The 26,620-nt window shown below is 32.5% G+C and overlaps 1 protein-coding gene across 1 annotated transcript; it reads left to right on the forward strand.

Annotated features, from left to right (window-relative positions):
• The first annotated feature begins 12,869 nt into the window (after positions 1-12,869).
• Positions 12,870-25,253, forward strand: LOC143244242 (ester hydrolase C11orf54 homolog). Its single transcript, XM_076488551.1, is given in 10 exon segments — positions 12,870-13,026; positions 17,072-17,170; positions 18,084-18,157; positions 19,944-19,980; positions 19,983-20,044; positions 20,390-20,452; positions 21,128-21,217; positions 22,271-22,420; positions 24,157-24,270; positions 24,790-25,253. Coding segments are annotated over 10 exon segments (921 nt in total). The 5' UTR covers positions 12,870-12,968; the 3' UTR covers positions 24,964-25,253.
• Positions 25,254-26,620: the final 1,367 nt, after the last annotated feature.

A 26,620-nucleotide genomic window follows, 5' to 3' on the forward strand; every position in this document is an offset into this window, starting at 1 on the left:
GTGTTAGATCTACTAGGTCTGTATACAGGTCTGTATTCAGACGGTATGTGTTAGATCTACAAGGTCTGTATTCAGACGGTATGTGTTAGATCTACTAGGTCTGTATTCAGACGGTATGTGTTAGATCTACTAGGTCTGTATTCAGACGGTATGTGTTAGATCGGTGTGTGTGTGTTAGATCTACTAGGTCTGTATAGGCAGTGTTAGATCGGTCTGTATTCAGGCGGTGTGTGTTAGATCTACTAGGTCTGTATACAGACGGTGTGTATGTGTTAGATCTACTAGGTCTGTATACAGACGGTGTGTGTGTGTTAGATCTACTAGGTCTGTATACAGACGGTGTGTGTTAGATCTACTAGGTCTGTATACAGACGGTGTGTGTGTGTGTGTGTGTGTTAGATCTACTAGGTCTGTATACAGACGGTGTGTGTGTGTGTGTGTGTTCTGTTAGATCTACTAGGTCTGTATACAGACGGTGTGTGTGTGTGTGTGTGTGTGTGTGTTAGATCTACTGTGAAAATACAATTTGTAGTTTTCTAAGATTTAATAAAATGATACAAGTGAATGCTTTTCTCTGTAATCTTCCATTACTCTGAAAGAGATGTAACTTGTTACCTTAGAAAGTTCAGAAACATGTTTTTTTTTCTTTTTTAACGATCAGTGATAGCCTAACTTTAAGTTTATCTCTACTTACAAAGGAAGTAAATGTAATTCAACACTCATAATGAATTGGTTCTGTAACATCAAAGAAAAAATACTGAAAAATGAATAGATGTGCCATTGAAATTTTTATCATAAATTTAAAAGAAATTCAGCGTGGACACTAAAAATAATAGTGATGTTGCTTTTAGTTTATAAATTTCAATGGTTATGTTTCATTGTGCCACTTCTGTATTTTTTATCTATGGTTTTCAACTTTTGTGTTGTTGAATAAATGTGAAGAAAGGATATCAGTTATTGTGAATAACATGTTAGAACACTGGATCTTGCACAAAAGTTATAGCAGTTTTCAAACAAGACTCTAGACTGTTTTTTAAAGGTGTGTATGGTGCATAAAAGACTTGTATGTAATAACAGTTATAAGAAATGTTGACAAGTTTTTTATAAAGATAAATTTAAAAATAAAATAAAGGTGGTGGTAAATATAAAAAATGATAATGTGATGTAATATATAGGAACATAAAATCCCAATCATGAGATTGATACCATTTAGCGATACAGTATTTAATAGTGATATTTAGTAAGCATCTTTAACTTCCATGACTTGTATGTAATAACAGTTATAAGAAATGTTGACAAGTTTTTTATAAAGATAAATTTAAAAATAAAATAAAGGTGGTGGGAAATATAAAAAATGATAATGTGATGTAATATATAGGAACTGATACCAATATAGAGGAATGAAAAATACCAATAATGTAAAATTAGTTTAATTATGAATTTAGTTTTTTTGATATTAGAGCTCCATATCTGTATGGTTGCATCCAAGAAGAAAATGGAAGGTGAAGGGATTTTGGATGAGTGACCTGAAGTCCTAGATAAAGTATGTTGCATGATCAGATTACTATAAATTTTCATGAAAATCTTTTTTCAGAGATATGTGAAGGTCAAGTATCCCAATCATGAGATTGATACCATTTAGCGATACAGTATTTAATAGTGATATTTAGTAAGCTTCTTTAACTTCCATGTTTCTTAAAAATTTAAGCAGGAATCCAGTTCTCAACAGAGTTTCGGGTTTAGAAGGTAGCACAGTTTGTATTCAACAACTTACTATCAGCTAGTGAGATTTTAACATTTCCAAATATCTGAATCAATTGTATTTTAGGATATGTGAATAAATTGAGCTTTTGGATACACTACAGTCCTCTATTTTGGGTCTTTTTATTTTTCCCTTTTATACTTGAAAGAATATTATTTGTTATATTATGATCTGTAAGTAAAACTATTATGATACATTAAGTGAAAGAGAGGTCAAGAGTTTCGGAGAGAGAAAGAGTAGGCTGGTAATATGCTTTTACCGTTGGGCTAACTAGTGGCCATTTGACATCTGGTTACATATATTGTAATATTTTCAGAATTATTAGGATTCTTTGTTAAACCATAAAGACTGCTTTTCAAAGGCTTGTTTAAAATCTTAAATATAAAGGAAGCCTGCTTTCCAACTGATCAGATAAAGTACTTGTTCAAGTGCTAAATAAGACTGAATAAAGTTTGTGATTATTTATAGACCTGTGTCCAGTCTCTTTCTCATACAAAGACTTGATCAGAGGCAGAGAAAATACAAGCACAGCTCTCTAGTGCAGAATTTGATGAATTATTTTATTTTTGTAGTTCTTTCTTACAGACTACAGCGAAGGAATTCTGAGAATATAAGTTCTATTCTACTGATAACGTGCCTGTCTTGCCAACACAAGACACTGTGTTGTATTATGGGGGAATAACTGGGAACTATGGTTTAGTGGTTAGCATGCTGGACTTTGAGTCAGATAGTTCATAGCTCCTATCCCTTTGTTACATTTGGACCATGGATGTGTTATAAAAGTGACAATAAAATCCTTTGAATTTAATAGAGTAGGCCAAGCATTGGTGATGGATGCTGTTGACTATGTCTTACCTCTAGTCTATCAGTTCAAGATTTAGAACAGCTTTGCAAGAATTTTGAAAACAAATCATCTGCCCCCCAGTGGTATGTCTGCAGATTCACAATGTCAAAACTGGGTTTAGATACCCATGGTGGGCATAGCACAGATAGCCCATTGTGTAGCTTCATGCTTAATTCTAAACAAACAAAATTGTCAAGATCTTGAACAAGAGTCCACTCTTGAGAATTAAGCCTTTCATAAAAGTTGTGTAACTTCATCTTTAGGAATCTTTTAATTTTTGACATTGATGTCACATAATCGATAAGTGGCTAAACCTTGGGATTTTGACTAATATCTATATCTATGAAACTTTCATATTCTAGTAGGTTGGGCATTTGTACAATGATTTTGAAATTTCGGTCATTAATAAAATGTATTCTTAATCAAATCTAATGTTTCAGGTTGTTCAACAGTATGAACCAATAGTTCTGTTTTGTAAAATGTCATTACATCATCACACAGACTTGCCAACAGTCCAGACTTTAGTGGAATAGTCCATGTTTGTACTAGGGCAAACTGAAAAGTGGAATTGAATGTATGTATTTTTCGTCACTCCCAACTGTTATGTCATGGTGGTTAGCACATTTGCCCTTTCAGCTATGGGGGCATTATATTGTGATGATTAATCCAACTATTCGTTGGTAAAAGAGTAGCCCAAAGGTTGGTGGTGGGTGGTGATGACTAGCTACCTTCCCTCTAGTCTGCTACTGCTAAATTAGGAACGGCTAGTGGAGATAGCCCTCAGGTAGCCTCCACACGAAATTCAAACCCACCCGATTTTATTAATGCGATACTAAATCTCCAAATTTTGATAAGTTTGCACTTAACACACTATTAAAATGAGATGTACTGACGTAGGATTACAAAGTGAAATATTTATACATACATATTCGTGAGAGATTAATTGTTATGGTTATTCCAAAGAGTGTAGTATTTGGCAAATACTGAAGTTTTCTATAAGAGTGGAAGAGAAAGCCTTCATTTTTTATTATTTCGTAATATATAGATAATCGGAGAATACTTTAGAATTTAAACAATATGGTAAACTATTACGGAATACATGTTACCTGTACCATGTAATTGTAAACGGACGTATGTTTGAGGGAACTTTCTTTCGTGTGTGATTATTTTTTGTCTCTCTCAGGGAATTTAGGGGTAAGTATAAGGGCTACTAGCGTCGTCGGTATGGTTCGTTTGTTTGTTTTTTGGAATTTCGCACAAAGCTACTCGAGGGCTATCTGTGCTAGCCGTCCCTAATTTAGCAGTGTAAGACTAGAAGGAAGGCAGCTAGTCATCACCACCCACCGCCAACTCTTGGGCTACTCTTTTACCAACGAATAGTGGGATTGACCGTCACATTATAACACCCCCACGGCTGGGAGGGCGAGCATGTTTAGCGCGAACCCGCGACCCTCGGATTACGAATCGCACGCCTTACGCGCTTGGCCATGCCAGGCCCGGGTATGGTTCAGACACGTGGTATGCAGAGCACAAAGAGTCATAATACAATTTTGAGCTTAACAACAAAACCTAATCTGGATAGTAGCAGCACACTAGAGGGCGATGAACATATGCAAGGAGTTGCTACATTTTTAAAAAAGTCACCTTGAGCTATTTGCTGTGTGTACAGCAGGGAACCACTTCCCGAATTTTAATAATCTAAGTCGATAAATTTACCGCTGTCCGAGAGTATTAACATTTCTTTTTTTAAATATTATTAATATTTTGCTGTTATGATAGTTAATGAACTTCACACAGTAAACTTTCAAATTCATGTATAATGACCTTAATAGTCTTTAGTTGTAAATTATAAATCGTGTTTTTCACCTAGGGAAGGAGATTAACAAAATGATATTTAGGGTTAACTTTACAGCATATTTATGGAACATGAGCTTTCAGGCTCGTTTATAAGATTCTTATCGGGCGCAAGACAGTTTGAGTGAGAACATTATTTTAAATGCAGCAGAATCACAGATATGTATCCAAACTTGTTCTTCCGAACATTCTTTCCTTGTGAAAGAACAATATCGTTAGTATCATGGCAGTCTCAGTGATTTGATGGTAAATTAAGTCAAAACAAGTGAAGTCAGTCATGTTATATAGTTATAATGTCGTTATTTCATTGTCGGGATCCTTCAACTTATCTAGCGAAAATAATTCAAACGTCCAGTCCAAGTAATTATAAAGAATTACTTTATTTCTTCCTTTAACTTGTAAATTGATGTAGGGCTACGCTACAAATGGCATTAACTAATGTAACACAAATCCATTTGTACAAAGTAACTATGATAAGTAGCATTAGTAGTTCAGTTTACCTTGAAATCCCTCTTTTTACACGTTTTACAACTATCTCATATTTATAACCTAACTTTGAATATTCTAGATAACTTGACATCACGTGCCACATTATTAGAATTCTCTAGACGTTCTGTGTCTTCTATCTAACAAGTTATAATATCCAAAATAAGCTTACAACAGCGTTATTTACCATGTTCCTGAAAATATTTTGTTGTTGAATATCGATGAAGATATATGTACACTTATTCTTTATATAATGTTCTCACTCGCATATTATGTGTACATGCTACCTACGTATTAAAATATACAAATAAGGAATAATGCTTTGGACTATACTGTGATGTTTCATTTTATTGTATGGTTTTGGAATTTCGCACAAAGCAACTCGAAGGCTATCTGTGCTAGCCGTCCCTAATTTAGCAGTGTAAGACTAGAGGGAAGGCAGCTAGTCATCACCACCCACCGCCAACTCTTGGGCTACTCTGTTACCAACGAAAAGTGGGATTGACCGTCACATTATAACGACCCCACGGCTGCGAGGGCGAGCATGTTTGGCGGGCGCGAACCCGCGACCCTCGGATTACGAGTCGCGCACCTTACGCGCTTGGCCACGCCGGGCCCTTTTATTGTATGACTTGTCACTTTGTATAAAGCAGTAAACATTACCAGGTACTTGCTCTTCTTCCAGCTTAGCATGGCTAGGTGGTTAGGACGGCGCTCCACTCCCAATCTGAGATTCACGAGTCACACCAAGTATGTTCGCCCTTCTACCAGTGAGGGCGTTATAATGTTTGGTCAATCCCACTATTCGTTGGTAAAAGAGTAACCCAAGAGTTGACGGTGGATGAATTGGTGATGAGTAGCTGTCTTCCATCTAGTCTTACACTGCTAAATTAGGGCCGGTTAACGCTGATAGTTCCCGTGTAGCTTTGCACAAAATTAAAAAAACAAACAACCAATCCAATTTTTGGTTGCGTGACGTCTCTAGCAGCTGTAAAGTATGAATAATTTGTCAAGTTGTATTTATTAGCCATAGAATTTTACAAAGTAATGTGCGATATAAGATATTTTGGTTTGATGACTCAGTCTTCCAGCATGTAAAGATCGTGAGTCCTATGAATGCTCAAATTTTTGATCGAAAAAGCTGAATTATGGTTTCAAAAGGGCTTGTTCTTTCAGAGAGATTAGTTGATGAGACTGATGAACACTGGGGGTCTCAAGGTTCGACTGAGCTTCCTAACAATATAAACAATGATATGGTTAGATTAACGTTTTAGATTATATATTCGTCGAGTTATTGGAGATAAGAAATATATAAATACAGTATGTTTTACCAGGTCGACCAGGTATCCAATAGTTTATCTTGTCTGTATCGGTATTTTGGTCATTGTGCGCGAAATGGGAGGGTCAGGTTCAATTCGGATCTCTTTCATCTCTCTTTACTATATATATCAAACTGTCAAAATACTATGGACATGAACACTAATATAAATATATTGAGTTTCCAAAAATGATTATTTTTCCCTCTTCAGGTGCAAAAGCTTCAGGCTTATAGCATCTAGTATAATTTCGCTATTTCTCTTCGTTTGGTTGTATATGCTCACACAGAGATAGCTCTATAGTAAATATTTCTCTTTGTCATGATATGAAAGACAGTTCAGTGTTGATATTATTAATTATTTTATTTTGTGAATGAATATTTTATGATTGTATAGTTTTGTTATTATAAGAGTTAAAAGCAGACAATTATTGGAAGTTGTGTTTGTAACTCATTGATGTAGAGAATATAGCAAACAGACGATTTAGTAATAAACATATGAATAGCACGAAATGAGAAGAAAACTGCCTACAAAGACAATTGGAGAGTAAAGTCAAGGCTTAGGAAAAGTTCGGCGTGAAGGTAATTTCGGTTGAAGTGATAGGCCTAGCGTTTAATATGTTAGAGTAATGCCAACAGTAAAAAATGAAGAATAATTTATTTCGTCAGAGCGTGGTTCTAAAGTAATTGCATCAGCTTGTATGCACTTTGACAAAAGGAAGAGAAGATATTTTGAAGAAAGAAGACCAAACGACTGTTGGAAGAGCAGTATAAGACTGCAGTAACTCGCGTAACAATTGTCAGTGAATGATGCACGCTATTAGTGCTATAGAAATATGGAAAGGTAGTTCAGCTTGCCAACTGTAATTCTAAAGCAATTTAATTGGCCTAAGTGTAAATAATTTGTTCTACGTATATTTAACTAGTTTGAATATATATATATATATATATATCATTTTGAAAGCAAGTGGAGAGCGTACTTTTCGTTTATCTTTAGTTTTATCACCAAGCCACAGATACCTGCTGTAGAAGAGTCCTAACCCCAACACAGTATATATTTGTACTGCTAAGAAGTAAAACATATTCAACTGACAATTGGCGAATAATACCTTAACATCTGACACTCTTTCATTTGATCCAATACACTCACAAAAAGTTCCGTAGAAAAAAAAAAGTTAATTTCTTCACATGAAACATATTGGTCACGCATTCAACATGTAATACCTTTTAAATACATTGGTGATACCTAATTCTAAGCAATATTTTAAGGTCTAGTGCAGGTGGACTCTTTTTTTCCATTGTAGAAGTTAAGTTAAGAGGTACTTTGGACAAGCATCATAATACAGTAAAACCTGTCTAAGTAGGAAACTGTATAGGGCGGAAACCTGTACAAGCCGGAAATATAAAAAATTTGCAGCATTATCTTAAGATTTCTCTTATAAAAAGCCGTCTATTTGGCGGAACCTGCGTAACACGGACGGAAAACTATCTTTCACCTACCTAATCTATCAAGTAGGAGAACCTGAGTAAGGCGGAAAAATGTTTGATTAAATATTAATTTCGTATTAAATTAGTAATTTCTTTAAACATTAATAAATTCTCGGACATTTTGTTACAGTAAGTATTTGTTCTTTTTTCTGCCGTCATTATTCTGGAGGTCGCTATTCGAAAAAACGACTGACTGTACTTTTGGTCGCATTTGCTGATGAAAAACTAGAGAAACCATGGGTAATAAGTAAAAGTGAAAATCTGCGCTATTTCAAAAATTTAAGGAAGAATCAACTTCCTGTGGAATGGAAAGCGAATAATAATAAAGCCTGGATGACAAGTGTTATATTCGAGGAAATTTTGAACAAATTAAACAAGAAAATAGGAATATTCTACTTTTCTTAGATAATACAACTTGTCACCCAAAAGTTCAACTTTCAAATGTTCGTTTAGTCTTTCTACCGCATGTACAACATCAGTTCTACAGCCACCAGATAATGGAATTATACAGTGTATAAAATTGAAATACAGAAAATTGATGCTTCAGCATATTATTACAAACATGGACGACTGTAAGAGAGCATCTGAAATGACCATGAAAATTGACGTGTTAGATGCAGTTGCATGCAATCAAATGCATAAAAGATGAATACGTAACAAAGTGCTTTCAAAACTGTGGATTTATTCTTGATAATGGTAGAGATTGTGGGGAAGTTTGTTATGACGATTCTAGTGAAACCCAAACTGTTTGAGAAGATTGATGCATATGATTCTGTGAACGCGAAAAGTTTTGTGAAATTTGACAAGAATGTTTTAACAGAAACTGATGAAATTGATATAAAATCTATAATGAAATCGTAAGATGGTAACAGTGTGAGAGATTCAGATGAACAAAATGGAAAATATATTGAGGAAATAGAAATTCCTACTTCAAGACAAGTGCTAAGTATTGTATGCAAAAATGAAGGGGAAAATAAACTTCATTAAAAGGCCATAGAATCGGCGTTCTTTTTTAATCGCACGAGAAAGCCCATTAAAAAATATAAACAGTTGAAATTTGATAGTTTCTTTAAATAAATTTGATTAAGATTTTGTGTACATATGTATATTTTGAATGCCTATTTTTGTTCTTATTCTAATAAATATAGCATAAACAGTATAATAACTGTTCACAAAAATTTTATTTTCCTTGAGTCAAGCACGTATAACGTTCGGCTGAAAAATTATATATAACTAAGGAAATGCATGTTCACAGTCTAAGACGGAAAACCTGCTTAAGCCGGAAAACTTACTCGGTCCCGTGCGATTCCGTTTTAGACAGTTTTTGCTGTATATGATATAGCAATCTATTTAGGTATACGAGTCGTTTTATATGGATTTTTATCAAACTATCGCAACGAACAAAGTACGAGTCTGGCAGAGACTTGTTTAATGTTTACGCATTTATGCAAGAATTTAATATTATTTGTTCTCGATACTTTGTTAGCTATGGTGATTACTGCATTTGGTATAGTCTGTAATTTCTTAACGTGTGATGATGCTATAGTAGTCGATACTAGACAGACATATTCCATGATGGTTTTATGCATTTATAAATATTTATTACGTTTTCTGGCGTGGCTTCTCTGCTTATTTCTATTAGTATCTTAACCTAGTTTTCTGGTTGCCATACTTTGTTCAAAATATATTTCAGGAGGATTTCTGAGTAGTTTAATCGATTTTGGCAAATAAGACTAGGTTCTTTTTGGAACATTTATTTTTCTTTTGTGCTTTTGACAATATACAATGTTTTGAAAGAAAACAATAACAAGTTTATCAGCTATGGGGTTTTGAGGGCGTTTTATTTTGGCCCGGCATATCCAGGTGGGTTAAAGCGTGCGACTCATAATCTCTGAGAGTCGCGGGTTCGCATCCTCGTCGCACCAAACATGCTTGCCTTTTCAGCCGTGGGGTCGGTAGAATGTGATGGTCAATCCCCCTATTCGTTGGTAAAAGAGTAGCCCAAGAGTTAGCGGTGGGTGGTGATGACTAGCTGCCTTCCCTCTAGTCTTACACTGCTAAATTAGGGACAGCTAGCGCAGATAGCCCTAGAGTAGCTTTGCGCGAAATTCAAAAACAAACCAACCGTTTTATTTTACCCGCAGTCCATAACAGAAAGAGTGAACAACCAATTACTTAAACAATGCATTAGGCCTTTGTTTTTTTTTCGAACGCACGACCCTCAAATTACGAGTCGAACGCCTTAACACGCTTGGCCATGCCGAGCCTTTCAAAGCTTTTCTCAGTTGGTATGCTTTCGTTTAAATTTAAACCGACAAAATCACTCAAATAATACAAGTGACGCTCCAAAAATTATGATGTTAAAATTTAAGCAAAATTTGAAAGAAAATTCTCAAAAATATATTTAACATTAAACCGACCAAAATGTGGCTACTTAATTCTACAACATACTAGAGGTTTTCTTTTTTTTTTACGCTTAACTACTGGTGCTTTGATTAAAGGGAAGAGAGGGTGTTTTATGGCTCTATCGTTAGGGGCACTCGACTCTCTTTCTCTCTCGGATTTGGGTATCATATGTACCCTGGAGGATCAGGTGTTCTTTGACCTCTTCCTCCTTTCTTTACTTGTGTAATTATGCAGTGTTTGATGGTGTTAGTTACTGCTTTTTCGGTCAGAGTGGACTGAATGACTCCGACCCTTTTTCAGGGCAATGTTCATGTACTGATATACATATCTAGATATTATTTTGCCCTGTCAGTAAGATGTCTAGTTTTTTTGATGGCCCTTTTTTATTTTTAAATAAAAGAAAGATTTTCGACGAAATTTATTACTTTTTATTTATATTTTTATTTTAAATATATTTCATTTATTTATTGGTTAATTTTGAATCATTGGTTAGACCAAGAAATTTTGCCAATGTGGCAGTCTGAAGTAGTTTTCCATTCATATATATTTCAGGCAGTAGTTTTTTTGTATTTTGTCAATTTTGTAAAGACGACAAGCTGTGTTTTTGCTGTATTTATTTTTATTCTGTATTTTTGACAGTATTCGCTTATTCTGTTTAGTCGTGGTTGTATGTTTGTGGCTGCTATTGTTGGTGTTGTGGCACTTTTCCAGACTGCCACATCATCTGCGAACTGTGAAGAGAATCCATGACTGGGATGCTTTAATGACATATTGTTTACATACATGATGAAGAATGTAGGGCTAACCACCCCTCCTTTAGGGACACCAGATTCTGGAGTAAAGTACTCAGAAAAGGTACCCTCTACATTTTCTATTTTCCAAAAAGTTAGATAACCAGCGAATAATTCCACGTGGTAGTCCCATTTCATTCGTAGGGAACCGTAGACCATTGTGCCATACAGTATCAAATACTTTCTCAACGTCAAGAAAGTAGGCGACAGTACATTGTGTTTTTGTTAAAGCTCTCTGTTATTTCTTCAGTTAGTCTGACTAAGTGATCAGTTGATTGCCTGAGTTTCCTGAATCCATTTTGTTCTTCTGGTAATTTTGATGTTATTTCCAAGAATGTGTAGAGTCTATTACTGATTATTCTCTCGAGAATTTTGCCTACACAGCTGGTCAGGCTGATTGGTCGGTAGCTGTTAAGTTTATTTGCTGTCTTTCCTTCCTTATGGAACATTAATATATTAGCAAGCTTCCAAGAAACTGGTGTGTATCCTGAGGGTAGAGATAAGTTAAAAAGTGCTTTTAGGTGGTCAAACAATTTTGGAGTGCACTTTTTTAGGAGGATGGCTTGTATCTCACCTTCACCCGGAGATTTGTTTTTTGTGTTTTTTATTGCTTCAAGAAATTCATGTATGGATATTTCTTTCGTTAGAATCATGTCTTCAAGATGTGTCTTGTGTTTGTCTCAGATATACTTGTTGGGAAAATTGGTTCAAATTGTTCTTTATTGTTTAGTATATAGTTTGTGATTTTGTTGTAGAAATATGTGTTCATATTTGGATCAGAATGAGTTTTAAATGTATTTTGTAGTTAGGCTTTGAATACTTTGGCCTTTTCTTTATTTGTGTGTGCTATTGTATTGTGCTCAAGTGCAGGATATTTCTTTGAGGCTGAATTGTCGTTGATGAGTTGTTTAAGGTGTGTCCAGAGTTTTTAAGGGTCGGTTTTGTCGTTTAGTTTTAGGCAGAAATTATCCCATTTATCTTGTTTTTGTAATTTTAATTGTGCTCTGATGTGATTTCTTATATTGTTTATTTGCATTTTAGTTTCTCTGTCTCTTGCTATCATGAACTGTTTTCGTAATTGTCTTCGTTTTTTGATTAGGGTAATTATTTGGGTATTTGGTTTCCATGTGTTATTTGTTGTTTTATGGTGGTGTTTTGGTATTGTTTTATTGGCCACTTTTTGAAGGCACTCCGTTATGGTTTGATGGTATTTATCCAATTCAATATGGATTTTTACTTCTTTTATAACGTTATTAGGTAATTGATTGTCTAATTCCTATTTATAGTTTTGCTAATTTGTTTTATTATAATCAAATTTATTTTTTCTGTAGGTTATATTTTTATGGGGAGCGAGATCGAAGACGCAATGTATTGGTAAATGGTTACTATCAACATATTTTCCCACCTGAAATTTTATTAGCTTTTGGCTCATATTGTATATGCTGAGATTCAAGTGTAGTATGTCACTGGGCACTCAACTCGTAATCTGAGGGTCACATGCTCAAATTCTATCACCAAACATGTTCCCTCCTTTCAGTCATGGGGCGCTGTTATGTGACAGTCAATCCCATTATTCGTTGGTAAAAGAGTTGGCGGTGGATGGCGTTGACTATCTCCCTTCCATCTTGTCTATCGCTACTAAATTAGAAATAAAAAAATTCTCATTGACTGTTATTTAGCCCCTTCCCCAGTAGCTCAGCAGTACCTTTGTGTAACTTGACGCTTAATGAGAAACTATTATTTAAAATTAAACTATTTTGTATACACGACTTTATACCTTTACTCACATTTTTATACATCTTTTTATTTTTGAGTGAAAGATAACTAAATGGGTTTTATGTGTAGCAAAACAGGGAAAATGATAAAAACAGGGAAAAACAAGTATTTTGAGTTGACTGAAATGGTGTCATAGTTTTTTTTATGAAATTATCATGTAACCCATCACGATGTTTATGTAAAGCGCTAATATTGCAGAAGATCTTGACTGTAAAGTGTGGTTAGGGTAGCTATCATACAGTAAACATGATAAACTTGAAGAAATTTAAACTACACACTCCATCACTGAGTAGCGTTTCTCAAGGTATTACTGATATTTCATACTATTATACCAAATCATTTTAGCGTAAACTATAATAAATTAATTAGTATATAAATATTTAAATATTAAGTTACTGTCGCAGCACGTAATTCTTGTATACGTAAAACTCGTGTTACTTAACGAGTACAGATGTTACAATCCTAATCGTATTGGTATATACTAGTATAGTATACTAATACTAGCGGTATAAATACGCCTTTGAAAAGCTTGAAAAATTTAAGAAATGCTAAAAAGGGGAATAAATGTGAGGGAGTCAGTTATTTTTATGCGGGGAGGAAGAGGCATCTTTTGTACTAATTTCCTGATCATACTGTAACGTAGCATTGGGACAGTTTAGTCTTTTATAACTGACCCTTTAAACCCAACCTTGAGAAAAGTAAAACTTTTAAACACAGCTTTATTTTTCAGGAAACAGCATAAATGCTCGTAAATTGCTATCTACTGTAATTATGAAGGGTATTCGTCAACATTTATCAACTTCCCAATTGTTACAAGTCATTTTGTAATAACTTGCACAATACACCTAGAAATATCCAAAATATTAAAATCATCACTAAACCTTAGTAAACTAGTAATAATGCTCTTATTGATATCATTAATTTGAAAAAAAACAAAAAAACAGGCCCCAAGCATTGGCTCCCTCAGACACTTCACTAGTAACAAGAGTTTAATTTGACTAGACTCAATATTATAGTAATAACAATTCCTTGTTTTTTTTATCCATCTGACTAGTTTTTACACATCCCAACCCACAGTGGTTTTTGTACCTAATCGTTTGAATGACAATTTATCGTAAAACCTATTGAAAATCTGTATACACAAAGTCCACATCCTTTTCATGGTCTAAATACAAAGTAACATCCTTGAAAAAAGGTTAATTATCTATCAGCTTTGGGAAGTCTTCATAGAAGATGATCACCCAAAAAACTATGAAGTAAATTATGTTTCTGAGCAATCCTCTTTACAGGTTTTAAAGTTTGTGTAACATAACATATTTTAATATTCAAGTCATGTGTAGTTATATCCTTGTAAAGCATGAGATACTTACAAACAGGTCATCACCATCATCATTTTGAATATCTAAATAAATCCATCTGCTTCTTCTCTTTCACAGGGAAGTGTTTGATTCACCTTGTTCAGTTTAATATTGTATCTTGTAAATCAGGAGTTATTCTAATAACAATCTGGAATGTTTACATATAGCATTAAATTAGTGTGTATTTTAATCAGTAGGTCAAATTATATATATTTTTTTACAAAAATACTGAAATATTAATATAAATTTCTCATCTTGAAATGATAATAAACTGATTTTGACCATTTTGTGAAATTTAATTTTGACACTGTAGACGTCAAAATTGGAAATCAACCGTGTTGTATTTTCTGCCAATGATGTTTTACAGTTTTCTATTCTCTCCTTTTTGTTTTAAGGTTATGTTTGTCAGTTTTCCTTTTTTCTTTACTTTTAAAACTTATGTTTTTGTAATTTTAGTACTTACTGTTTCAAGTCATGTTTTTCAGTTTTTCTCCTCTACTGTCTTAGCCTACACATGTTTGGTTTTCTCTGATTTGTTTTTCAGGTCATCTTCTCTTTTTTTCTCCTTTTCATTTTTATCAGTTTTTTCATTTACTTTTCTCAGATTCATTAATCTGTAGGTGTCATTAATGGTTGTAGTGTTAGAGTAATTTTTTTAAAACCAAAATTCTTGTGTCAATAAATAATTTTGAGAAATGTAAAACTCAATGTTCAGTTGAATGATGTTTTTTATTGGGTATATAATATAATGTAAAACACAAATTTTGGTGGTATTAAGTAGAGATTGCTAATGAACGTGATTGATGTAACATATGAACATCAGTTACATTGACTATTTCATATTTATGATTATTACTGTTTTTGATTATTTCAGCTATCCAAATCTCATGCAGATAGTAAGTTAGTTTAACTTAATTAATTATTGAGCTAGATGATAAATCAATTAGCAAGTTCTACTGATCAGTCAAACAAGTCTAATATTAACTATACCTAAGATGGTACTTACTTAACGATTGGAAAGGAGAAAATGTATGTTTGAAAAAGCTACAATGGCTATTAATTTTTGAAGTAAATTATTAACTTAATTATTAGTCCAGGACTGAAACTAACAGGGTGGGACATTTAGCATTGAAAAACCAAATTAAGGATAACAGTAGTTTTCTGAGTCAACTCATTAGGTGTTCATACTTGCTTCATTTGAGATCACAAAAGTTGAACTGAAGTTATAGTACAATCCTGGTTTTGTTCATTTTGTATTTAATTTTTAAAGGAAGATAATACTTGTTAACCTGTTTGAATTTATTGTTACTAGATAGAGATGAAATAAGCTCATTTCTCTAGATTTGTTCATATTATTAAATTACTGGATAGGACCAGTTTTTTAAAGATATCCTTAGTGCTAGTTAGTTAAATCCTTGCTATGCTTTTGAACTCTGGTTTTAAGTAGCACAAGTAGATTCTATCCTGAGCAGGATTCCAGTCCATTGCAGGTTTATCCCCATGATACAGCTGGATCCTTAGTGCTAGAATGGGATTAAGTAAATAAATGATCTCATGTTTAGTATGAGAAAGTTTTGATGTTGAATAGTCTAAGATATTATATTAATTAGAATATAATTATTTAGAATGGAAGCTTACAGGTGAGTTATAGAAACATTGGATTTATGATTGAAGATGTTTTTTATTAAGCTTCTGTTAATCCTGTTAAAACCCTGTGCTAATCTTTTTTATCTACTTATTAGAGAATTAAGCTTTTAAGTCGTAACTGATACAACAGTTTACATTTTGAAATTGTCTGATGTCATATTGAAATCTTCAATCTAGAAGCACTGTCAGTTGTTTTTAGATAGCGTTTTATGAGCTCTGTGATTGTATCATGCCATCTCACAAAATTACATCAAGATTAACTCAGTTGTAATGATTATGACGTGAACAAGTAGCCCATTGTAAAGCAGCCTCAGGCTCCTTGTGGATCACTTGTTTGGCAAAAATTATAAACAAGTAAATAAGTAAAGGAAGCTCCTAATCTTGGTAAAATCATGCAAGAAGTAATTAATAAATTATACAGTATTTTTAACTATGTGCCTTAATTTGTAAAACAGAAGCAACAAAGAGCCAAACTTCAATGTTAACTTGTTATAAAGTTACATTCATGGTTCATGATTGTGTGGCTTCAAAAAAATTTGGCCTCATGGAGGAGAATCAAAAATTACATTATTTTCTTTAAATGTATAAGATGACACTTTTTCACAATTTTCTCAACCCTCATACTTCTTCCACTAGTGTGCAGTATATGACACAGTGGTACTGTACTAATCTGTTGTCATCTTATACTTCACTTTCACTTACATATGAATGAATGTTGAAAAAAAAGATATTTAACCAATTTGAGGTGTATTCTTTGTGCTGTGTTACTGGTATGTATCCCCTAAAAATCTGGGAGTAATAAAGGTAGACTTAAGCACTCAGAGGCAGATTTTTTCTTTGAAACAGTACAATTGTACAGATGTGATTGAGGTGTTCAAATGGTGAGTAGAGTTGTGTTTGGGGAGTCTGGTTTCTGAAAGGCTTATCTTGACACCAGCTTTTGATCAGATATAAGCATGTGCTTGTTCTCACCAAAATTAACTGATTGTCTAAATGGTAACATATTTTAGTATTTTGTGTGCTCGGCTTGGATTGTTTCCAAAACTTAGTTATATAAATGTATGAACAAAATAAGTTATTTTTTAATTCTTCAAGGACAGTTGAGAGTCTGTGGATAGTTTTAATAGCCCTCATATTCAATTACTCTTGTGGTGATTTATGTGAATTGGGTGGGAGGTTTTATTTCTAATGCTCTTGTTTATGTCTTAAGTGTACATTATAAGAACATAACAAATGTTAAAAAAAAGTTAGAGTCAGGTATGTATAAGATATTTCTTGCTGCATTACATGATGTGCATTCTTTCTGCTGTGTTACTAGTAACTAAAACTTAAATTTTGTTTCAGTTCTCTCTGAAGGCTTGCAGAGTAATTTTGCCGAAGTTAACGTGTCTGTTGTTGACTGTCCAGATTTACGAAAAGAACCCTTCATGCTGGCATCAGAAGGTTATGTTATGATAGATGTTTTCTTCATGATTTAAATTAAAAGTGGTGATCAGTAAGAACTGTTAAATGAAAGGAAAAAAGAATATATAGTGATATGTCTACCACACTGTGTCTGTTAGCCTTAGTGCTTATGACACCATTTTTCCAGTACCAGGACTTTGATATGACAGATATTTGTGTTAACTTGACAATTAACAACTGTTGTGGTGTGAATTAGATTAAGTTATAGAAATGTAATTTGTCACAACACATCAGAAGTAGGTTAATTATTTTATAACACCAGATTGGTTAATGTTATTGCTTATATTATATGAATTAATCTGCTCATCATTCAAGGAACTATCTCATAAGGAGTTTCTATGTGATTAGTTTTGTAATGTTTACCACTGCCAGCCTTAACTACTGTCAGGCCAGAGGCAAGCTACTAAGTGCAGGAACCCCTCAGAATATTTTATACAATAAAAATATGTGAAAGTGAAAGAAGACAAAAAGACTGAATTTTAACAGAGTCAGTATATTAACCCTTTAGAGATGTACCTTTTTCTCAGTCATGTTTTTCTTAGAATCATTGTTAGATAATTCAGGTTCAGAACCAGAATCATCATTAGCTTCATTAAGTTAAGTTGTCCCTTCAAGTGTGAAAACACTGGAATGATTTGACATCATTTTGGTTATGAATTGGTGGCTGAGGTCATCATCTGGACAGATTATTGTTTCCTTATTGATTTTTGTGCTCAATTTATATTTCTAGCAGGAAATAAAACCACATTATGTGGCCTGCATATGGGTACACCAAAATGGTTATCATGCCCAAAAGAATGTATATTTGTACCTACATCTGTCCAGTTAGCTATATCTTTATTTACTTGATTTTTACTTTTCATCAAGTAACCTCTTCATAGTTGTATTCCAGGTATCTGTGGACACCCTCGATTAGCTGATGTTGGTGGGGTTCCATATCTCATACCTTTGCCACAGAAAGATAAGGTATGTATTAGTTAGTATTTGGTTCCTTGCTCATTTCTCCATTTATATGTATTTGTGCTTCCTAAATATAACATTACAACCAGAAAAGAAATGAGATAACTTGAAATTTACAAAGATCAGTCTTTTGAACATTCTGCCTTTTCACCATAATCATAGAAATAACAACAGTATCTCTTTTTGTGCATTGTCTTCTTCAATAGAGCTATGAAAGTATTAAGATTATTAGCTTTAGAACCTATTGTAACATTTTTTAAAAGTATGGTATTTGAATAATGCTTTAAATGAATTATTTTTAAACTACCAGTGTTATTGCTATTAAAAGAACATTTTTTCTAAAAAAAACTAATTATTTTCAGAGTTATTTCTATTCTGGCAACTAATATTTGGTATCAGACATGTGTATTTATATATAGGCGATACATGCAATGTAGCTTTCTTTCTCCATGTTGCAGGTAACAGAAAAAAAACATTACTAAAATATGTTGATTGTGCTTTGTTCACAGTTCCTATTTATTATGAAACAGAAAATGGATCCATCTTCTACATGTGTCAAGACAGAGTGAGAAGAAATTATTACAAACTTAAACTGTTCTTCAAGGAAATTCTAACAGCTTGCTTTTAAATGCTGTTTTACTGAGAGAAGTTTGTTGTGCTTAGTGCACTGATTCTGTGGTTGAGTGATATTGATCTGTGGTTGAGTGATATTGATCTACACTGATTCTGTGGTTGATCTATAATCTTTGATCAATTAAAGATATACACAATAGGATTATTTAATGATATACATAAATAGGTAAAGCCCATGAGTGAACAAAGTAATAAGGAGCCCCAACTTTATTACTTGTACCAGCTTGTATGTGTTTTGTTTTTATATAATGATTTTAAGATATGAACTTTAGTACCTTGTATTGATACATGACACTGATGGTTTATAATGTTAATTTTTTTTTTTTTGCTAATTAAATCTTATCAGTACATGAGGTAACATTACATTTTACCATTATTTCTATTATTATTCTAACTCATGTTTTTCTTAATGAACGTTTTTCTATGCTTCTGTCTCAGTGAATGTCTCTGGAAATTTTGATGGAAGGTAGACTTTTTAAACTAACAAACTCTCATAGGCTTACTTTTATTTCAACATGTTTTTACATCTAGTTCATTGCTGTATTACTCCTACCTCAACATAGTTTTTGCTCCTGATTCAATACTATTTTACTGTTAATTCATTGTAGTTTTGCTCTAACCTATGAATGGAATCATAAACTAGGAGTTAACTTTAAAAAAAAAAAAGACTGGATCTGGATGTGAAAAGCTTGTGCCTTTTAGCCATGATATTCAAACCATTCAGTCAATCCAGATGTTGGAGACTTCTCAAAATGGGCTTTTCCCAAACTTGTGAACATTTAAATACATGATTTACATTAGTCATAGTTAAGTCTTTTCAACTGCTAATAGTATCAGAACAGTTAATAGTAACTTACTGGCAATGAGTTACATTAAGAGTAGGGTTTAGATTGAGGCTTCCTTTATTCTCATTCATTTTGAGCTGGGGCAGTGGTGATGAAATATAATAGTTTAACAGAGTTGGTAATTTCTTGTAGATTTATTTCACGCTGTTCCTTAGAGTTGTGTTTTTATGTACACTTTGAGTTGAGTTTGTCAATATAAGCAGTGGTGTTTTTATAAAGGGAGCAAAGTAGAACCTTATAAAACTACCCTTTTATATATGAAGAAACAGTAAGCCAAAGATGTATAAATACTTTCCATATTTGCATATCTTTAGATATACAATCTAGAAACTGTTGCTAAACAAGTGGAACTTCAAATGGATTTCTACTTGGTGCTGGAGCAGGGCCTTCTCATTATGTTGGAGTTAATTGTGAGGTGAGATAGTGCTTAAAGAAATGATGAAACTTGAAATTGTGTGATTTGGCTTGCTGTCTCTTAGTTGTAAGATTTAAAAACAATCTGCAGTTTGATTGATTATTGAAAATTATATTAAAAAATTGATTTGTATACAATTGTCATGTATCACTAGAGTTACTATCAAACACTTTTTGTTTATCATAATGGTATTTAGTCTTAATTATGTTGATACTGTGTATCAGATGTTTGTGTTTTCCATCTTGTTTATCAAAAGTTTCAAATATCTTTAATTTGTTATGCGAAAGTTGTGTGTTTTGTTAAATATAAGTAACAATAGAGTGTACAATTATTCACTTTTTACAGCTTATGCCCAACATCAGTATTGGTGACCACCAAAACAATACACACTTTGCAATAATTACAGAGGTTAGTATGAATGCAAGAAAACTGAATTTGACATCTTGCCTTAAATTTCCTGAAGTAACAAATATCAAGTAATTTTTTTAATTTTCAAAACTTTCACAAGTATTATAAAGATAACATAATTTTCAGTCAGTATCAATATTCTTTCATTTTCTTTGTGTTTATTTTTCTATAATATAAATAACCACTTCATAGTAAAAATATAATTTGAATGTATTTGTTCTTTTACCTAATATAATTTATTATGCAAAGAAACAAACTCTGATAATTTTCAATTAAGCTTTTTAAGATACACAACAGATAGTGAAATTAAATATTTATTAAACTCTTTATATTTATTAACAAACTTAATAACAGCTTGCCTTTACTAAAACTGATTAGTATGGTTATTTGGTAGACTTGTACATGTTAATGTTAGACATACTTTACCAAGTAACATAAAATATATTGATGTGATATATACAGGGTGTTCAGAAAGTCACTGTGCACTTATATATTTATTAACAGACAAAACTGCACAGTGGCTTTCTGAACACCCTGTATTATCCAGTAAGTGGTAGACATAAGATATACTGGTGTGATATGAACTATCCCTCAAGTCTACTTAGTATTATATATATAGTATATGAGTGTGACACACATTGCCTAGTAAACCTGTAGTTTTTATTTAATTCAAAGGATGGTAAATGCCATTTGGAAAAGCTGAAAGGTACCACTGACTTCTGCCTTCTTGCCAATTTATTTGCTTCTGAGGGTCAGCAGGGAAAGGTAATACAAGGAATTTCTACTTATGATGTACTTTTTGTGATATTATAAATAACACATTATTAAAAATTTGTTTGAAAAGTGAATCTTTTAACATTATTTAGGCTTGTTGGTTTCTTTTATGGTTAAGCATAATGCTATACAGTAGGCTATCTGTGTTCTGCCTACCAGTTTTTAACATGAGACTTGCTGCTGAACCATTAGTGGCACACTGTTTAGAAGTTGTAATATGCTCTGTAGTATTAAGTTACAATTTGTGACCATGTTGTGTGGTAATAATCAAATGCCAAGAATAAGCTTGCCCAATCAGCATTTTGTATCTACATTAAAATATGATTGTATTTTATTTATATTTTTAATTGCTGTAAGGCAAATAATTCACCAATGTTTTTCTGTAACCAATAATTTGTTTGCCTAGATCATGTTTTAAAAATATTTCTCAATTTTTCTTGTATTAGAAATCAGATATGAATACAAAGAAAACTATAGTTGCTTTAAAAGAGTTAAAAATAGTTATTGAGCTTTCTGTGCAATGTATTCATGCAAAGACTATGTTCAGCTTATGTGAGACATGTTAACATAAATAAATCTGTTATGAAATTAATATTATTCTTAGAAGTTACAGGTACAGTTTTTGACACCATTATATAACTTTTTGCTGCTTTCAGTCATGTAGGTTTTCTCTGTTACTTCATAAACGTGTATGTATTTCTTGATGACGAGAAACAAACTTGAAATAAAAATGTATCTCAGAATGGCAGGTATGGGTATTAACACCTTTATTAATAAGGAGAGAACAATGTTTCAACCTTCCTATAATAGAAATGTACATACTAAACATTCAACTAATACAATTGATGAAAACAACATTAAATGATGGATTATATTGCTTTTGACCATGGTCTTTATTGTTACAGTTTTAATTTCTTTTTACATAAACAACATTAAAGTCAAAATGGTTCTACATGTTCTCACTTTCTTAATTTTTAATGTAGGTCACAGTAACGGATATTTTGGTTATATTATACATATTTGAATATTCTCTTTCTGCCATAGGTAATATGCATCCATGTCAAAAAACGAACTGGCCCAGACAATTTGGTTACTGCTATAAGGAAAATACTCTTGAACAAGTATAAAGACCAGCCTGTAGGGATGGGTGGTTCATTTTTAATAAAAAATGGAAAGGCAAAACTTCATGTTATGGTAAGGCACACGTGCAACTGTATCAAATAATTCATTTCTTTATATTACTGATAATAGCTCTAAAATAATTAGGGTTTGGTTTGTTTGTTGTTAAGCACAAAGCTACACACCATGGGTATCAAAACCTGATTTTTGGTGTGATAAGCTTGCAGAATTACCATTGAAGGGCATGAATTAGGAAAAAATAAGTTAGTTTATTATATGGTATGCAGTATCTTATTGTAGTAAAATAACTCTCCATGACAGACTGTACTATTTAATATGAATTAGAAAATCAAAATCAGTGAATACAGCTTTACTTCAATTGCCTAAAAAATAATAACCTTCATGTGTACAGGAATAAATAGAGCTAATGTCTAGAGGATTGGCCAGAAGATCTCTAAAGTAATCTGAGAATATTATCTTAAAAGCTTAAACATATTAATTCTTTCCTTCTTTCCAAGTTTATTAATTAATTCCTTTGTTGTTAAAGTAGTCTGTATATCTGTACCTGCGTAATGTATTTTAAGACAAGTTTGCACAGTTTGAATTCAATTATGAAATGTAGCTGAAACATTAAAATCATCAGCTGCTGCTGACTGGTGTTCTCTGTCTATGAGTAATAGTAATATTTCAGTAACTGTAGAAAACTTAGAAGCAGAACAGTGTTAGTTTACTAATAAAGAAGCATTACTGCAGACATAAATATTCATACACTGCATTGTTGTTGGCTAGCTTTACTAGCAGTTATTTTATTTTTAATTTTAAAAATTATCACACAAGTTATTCATTTGAAAAGTTTAAACTTTATGTGCACTTGTAGGTACTTTACTTTCAAGACAATTAAATACTGTTGTCATATTGTATGCATCTCAGTATATGAGGGGTAAAGTTAAATAAAGTTTTGTGACTTTTCCCAAGTAAACCTTGTATTTCAGTAACCTGTACACTTTCTTGTGCTGTGGCACTAATGGATTAAACTGTGCAACCTTGAATTAGTCAAAAATGATAATGCATACTAAAATACTGCTAGTAAATCAGATTTGATTTTGGTGAAATGCATTTTCTAAAGTTACCTGTGGCGTCTCTGTTGGTCATGGTGAAGTACACTGGTGGATTTTGTATGGTTGTGTAGGACTTCTCTGATGATCTTAGGGAAGCACATTCTCAAATGGCCTTGAGAAAGAATATGTTCTTTTGGTTGAAATAGACATATTAACTTCAGCAAGATCTAGTTATCAAGTTAGTTTGTAACAACTATTTAGTTATGGTTTTCATATTTTCTCAATATTACTTGATAGTTGTGCTATCAGAACAACTTACATGAGAAAAACTGTGAAGAAAGAAAGAAATGTATCATATAATTATTTATTTTAAGCTTTCACACCTTTGTATTTGTTATAATACCTAAGGGCTTTTTGTACGAGTTCTTGTGTTTGTATGTCAGTATATTAAAAATTTTCATTCAAAGACTGGCTTCAGTGTTGTTAGTTTTTTTAAAATAACATCACCCTTGATTTCAACACTAGTCTAAAATTAGCTCTGAAGTTTAGCATTTTTCATTTCAGTATTACGTTACTTAGAAAAATATAAGAAAATTTGTTATATATAGTATAATAGAAGGAATGGATTCACATTAAGAGTAGCTTTTGAACTGGTAACACTGTGTGTGTGTAGGTATTGCAGTTGTTCCTTATTTATGCATGCATGAGTGCATAGCACGTATATTACAACTTTACGTTCTGTGTTTTTTTCAGCCTCACTTTTCCGAAACTCCCCTGATGACCGACGAAGATGTCGATAACTGGCTCAAGTTTTACAATATGAGTGCTCCACTTGTCTGTCTGAGTGTTTTTGTGTCATATGATCCAGTGAGTTTAGACTACAACATGTGCCTACTGTTAGCTGGGTATTATTTTCACTTCTGTGTGTGTGTGAACAATATACAACTCAAAAATATTTTATCTGATTGTGATTAAATATGGTATAGAGGTCGAATGTCCCCCAAGAACCAAAAGTTTAACTCTTGGTGAATGTGAATCAAATGTTAATGGTGAAACACATAACTTCATTTTATTTTGGTCTGATTATGTACAGAGATTTAGTGTCACCTAAGGAACAGTTGATTAAATGTTGGTAAAAGTAGGTCTATGTTGAAGTTTAAAAGGTAAAAGGATTTTGGTACTTAGAAGTGAAATTTTGAAGGCAAAGAACTTTTTGGTGTACATTTTAGGGGGGCTACTGTAAAAGTTGGAAATATTGCAGATAGGGCAGGGGTTTTACTTTGTAAGAACTTAGAATTAAAGTTTATTAACAGTTATAAAGAAGAAAAATCTATCTAACTTTTGAATGATATTCAAGTTAAAACAATTTTTTAAATTTCTTTTCAGGGTTTGGACTTACGAATAGAACACACCCACTGTTTCAGTGACCACGGTGAGGGTGGTCATTACCATACAGACACCACACCAGATGAAGTTGAGTATTTAGGGTATTTCAATATTGCAGAATACATGTTCAGAATCGACCCACCTGCTCAGACTCACCTTATTGGAAGAGATTAGGTTGACATGGCAACTGTAACCAGGGAGACACCTGAAATATACAAAATCTGTTACTTTGTAATTGTTGTTACAATATTCCATTTATCAATCAGATATTAAGTGGTTTTTTTGTTCATATTCTTTATGTTTTGCTGTTACTATTGTTGTTAATTTTAACATTAATCAACATTCAAGTCAAATTTGTTTTGAATATTTTAAATTGTTGGAATGAATTTTGTTTTTGCAAAGTTTATTTTTACCAGCATTAAAATGCTTGAAGCAATATGCAAATAAAGAGAAAAAAATAAGTATTTTTGTTTTGTTTAACTTGTGTTTTAAACACATTGTAGCTTATATCTCATGTATTTTGTACAAGTTATGAATACACCAATTCAGTTTTAAAAACTAATCTAATTGCTTCCTGCTCTTTACCAGACAGTGTGTCAAACAAATCGATTATTATTTTTTATTTCTTGATATCTGTAAGAAGTCAACTCATCTGGTAGTACTCACTGGATTAGTGCAGTATTTATTAACCTTTTCATGGTTGTGGTAAATATGCTCCAGAACCCCAGTTGAAAAATCACTGGATGGTAAATAACAGTAACACTTCACTATATCAACATATTTACATTTCGACACCTGAGAGATCACCTGAACATATTTCTCTGTGTGTAATATCCAAAACTCAGCATTAAAATAGGATTTCACATTTCATACAAAGAATTCTATAACTAAAATACTGCACATTTGTCATAATATACTTAAAACATACAAGGATGTATTTTATGGGCTCATTTTTTCCAACCCTGTTCATGGAGTATTAGGACTTAAAACTGAAGTGATGAACTGTTAAGAATGCACGTGGAATATTTACACCTAGAAAAATAAAAATATTTTCTTTTATTTTCCTAACTAAGAACATATTGTATTTTATTTAACATACAATCAATGTTTTATGAGCTTGTGTATATTGTGTAATATAAGATTCAAAGTATTTGTGTTTGTTTAGCTGTTAATACGTTTTAACAAGCTTTTCTGTGGTCATTTGTACAATTTACGACTACTCTTGAAAAGACGCTAAAGTATATATTTTAGAAAAATAAACCGTTCATATATTTTAATAAGCTTTTAATTTTGAAAATGCATTTGTTATAGTATAGCTTTGCTTGTTTACAAAATAATTATATAATATTTATATCATAAATCAGTCTTATACGCACATGGTAGAAGGGGCAAATACCTCATCTTTCCGTTTAGGGTACATACACTTTCATTAACTACAGTGCTAGATTGATTTTATTCTTTATTAGGTTTGATAATAAAGTTAGGCCCTAATTATATATATTAATTATTTAATTTTATGTAGGGTCATAGAATGATCGAAGACCGCTAGAGGGCCTGGAACTCTTGAAACGTAAGAGTGAAACAAACAAAGAAAAAAATATTCTTAAAACAAAATATATACCAAACAGTTTCTTATGTATAACAATAAAAAGTTATATAGCATTTTATGTCACTGCTTTAGCGAAGACAGTGCAGCTCAAAAAACTTAATGTTCAGGTTTTTGTCAGAGGCGTTGCTAAGGGAGCCCCTTCCCCTAAAAAATCTAGACATATATTTAAACTATTATATACAATAAACTCAGTTTATTATTTTATTTATTTAGTTCAATTTC

This window comes from Tachypleus tridentatus, chromosome 2 (assembly GCF_004210375.1).
Source record: "Tachypleus tridentatus isolate NWPU-2018 chromosome 2, ASM421037v1, whole genome shotgun sequence".
In the NCBI taxonomy this organism is placed as follows: Eukaryota; Metazoa; Arthropoda; class Merostomata; order Xiphosura; family Limulidae; genus Tachypleus; species Tachypleus tridentatus.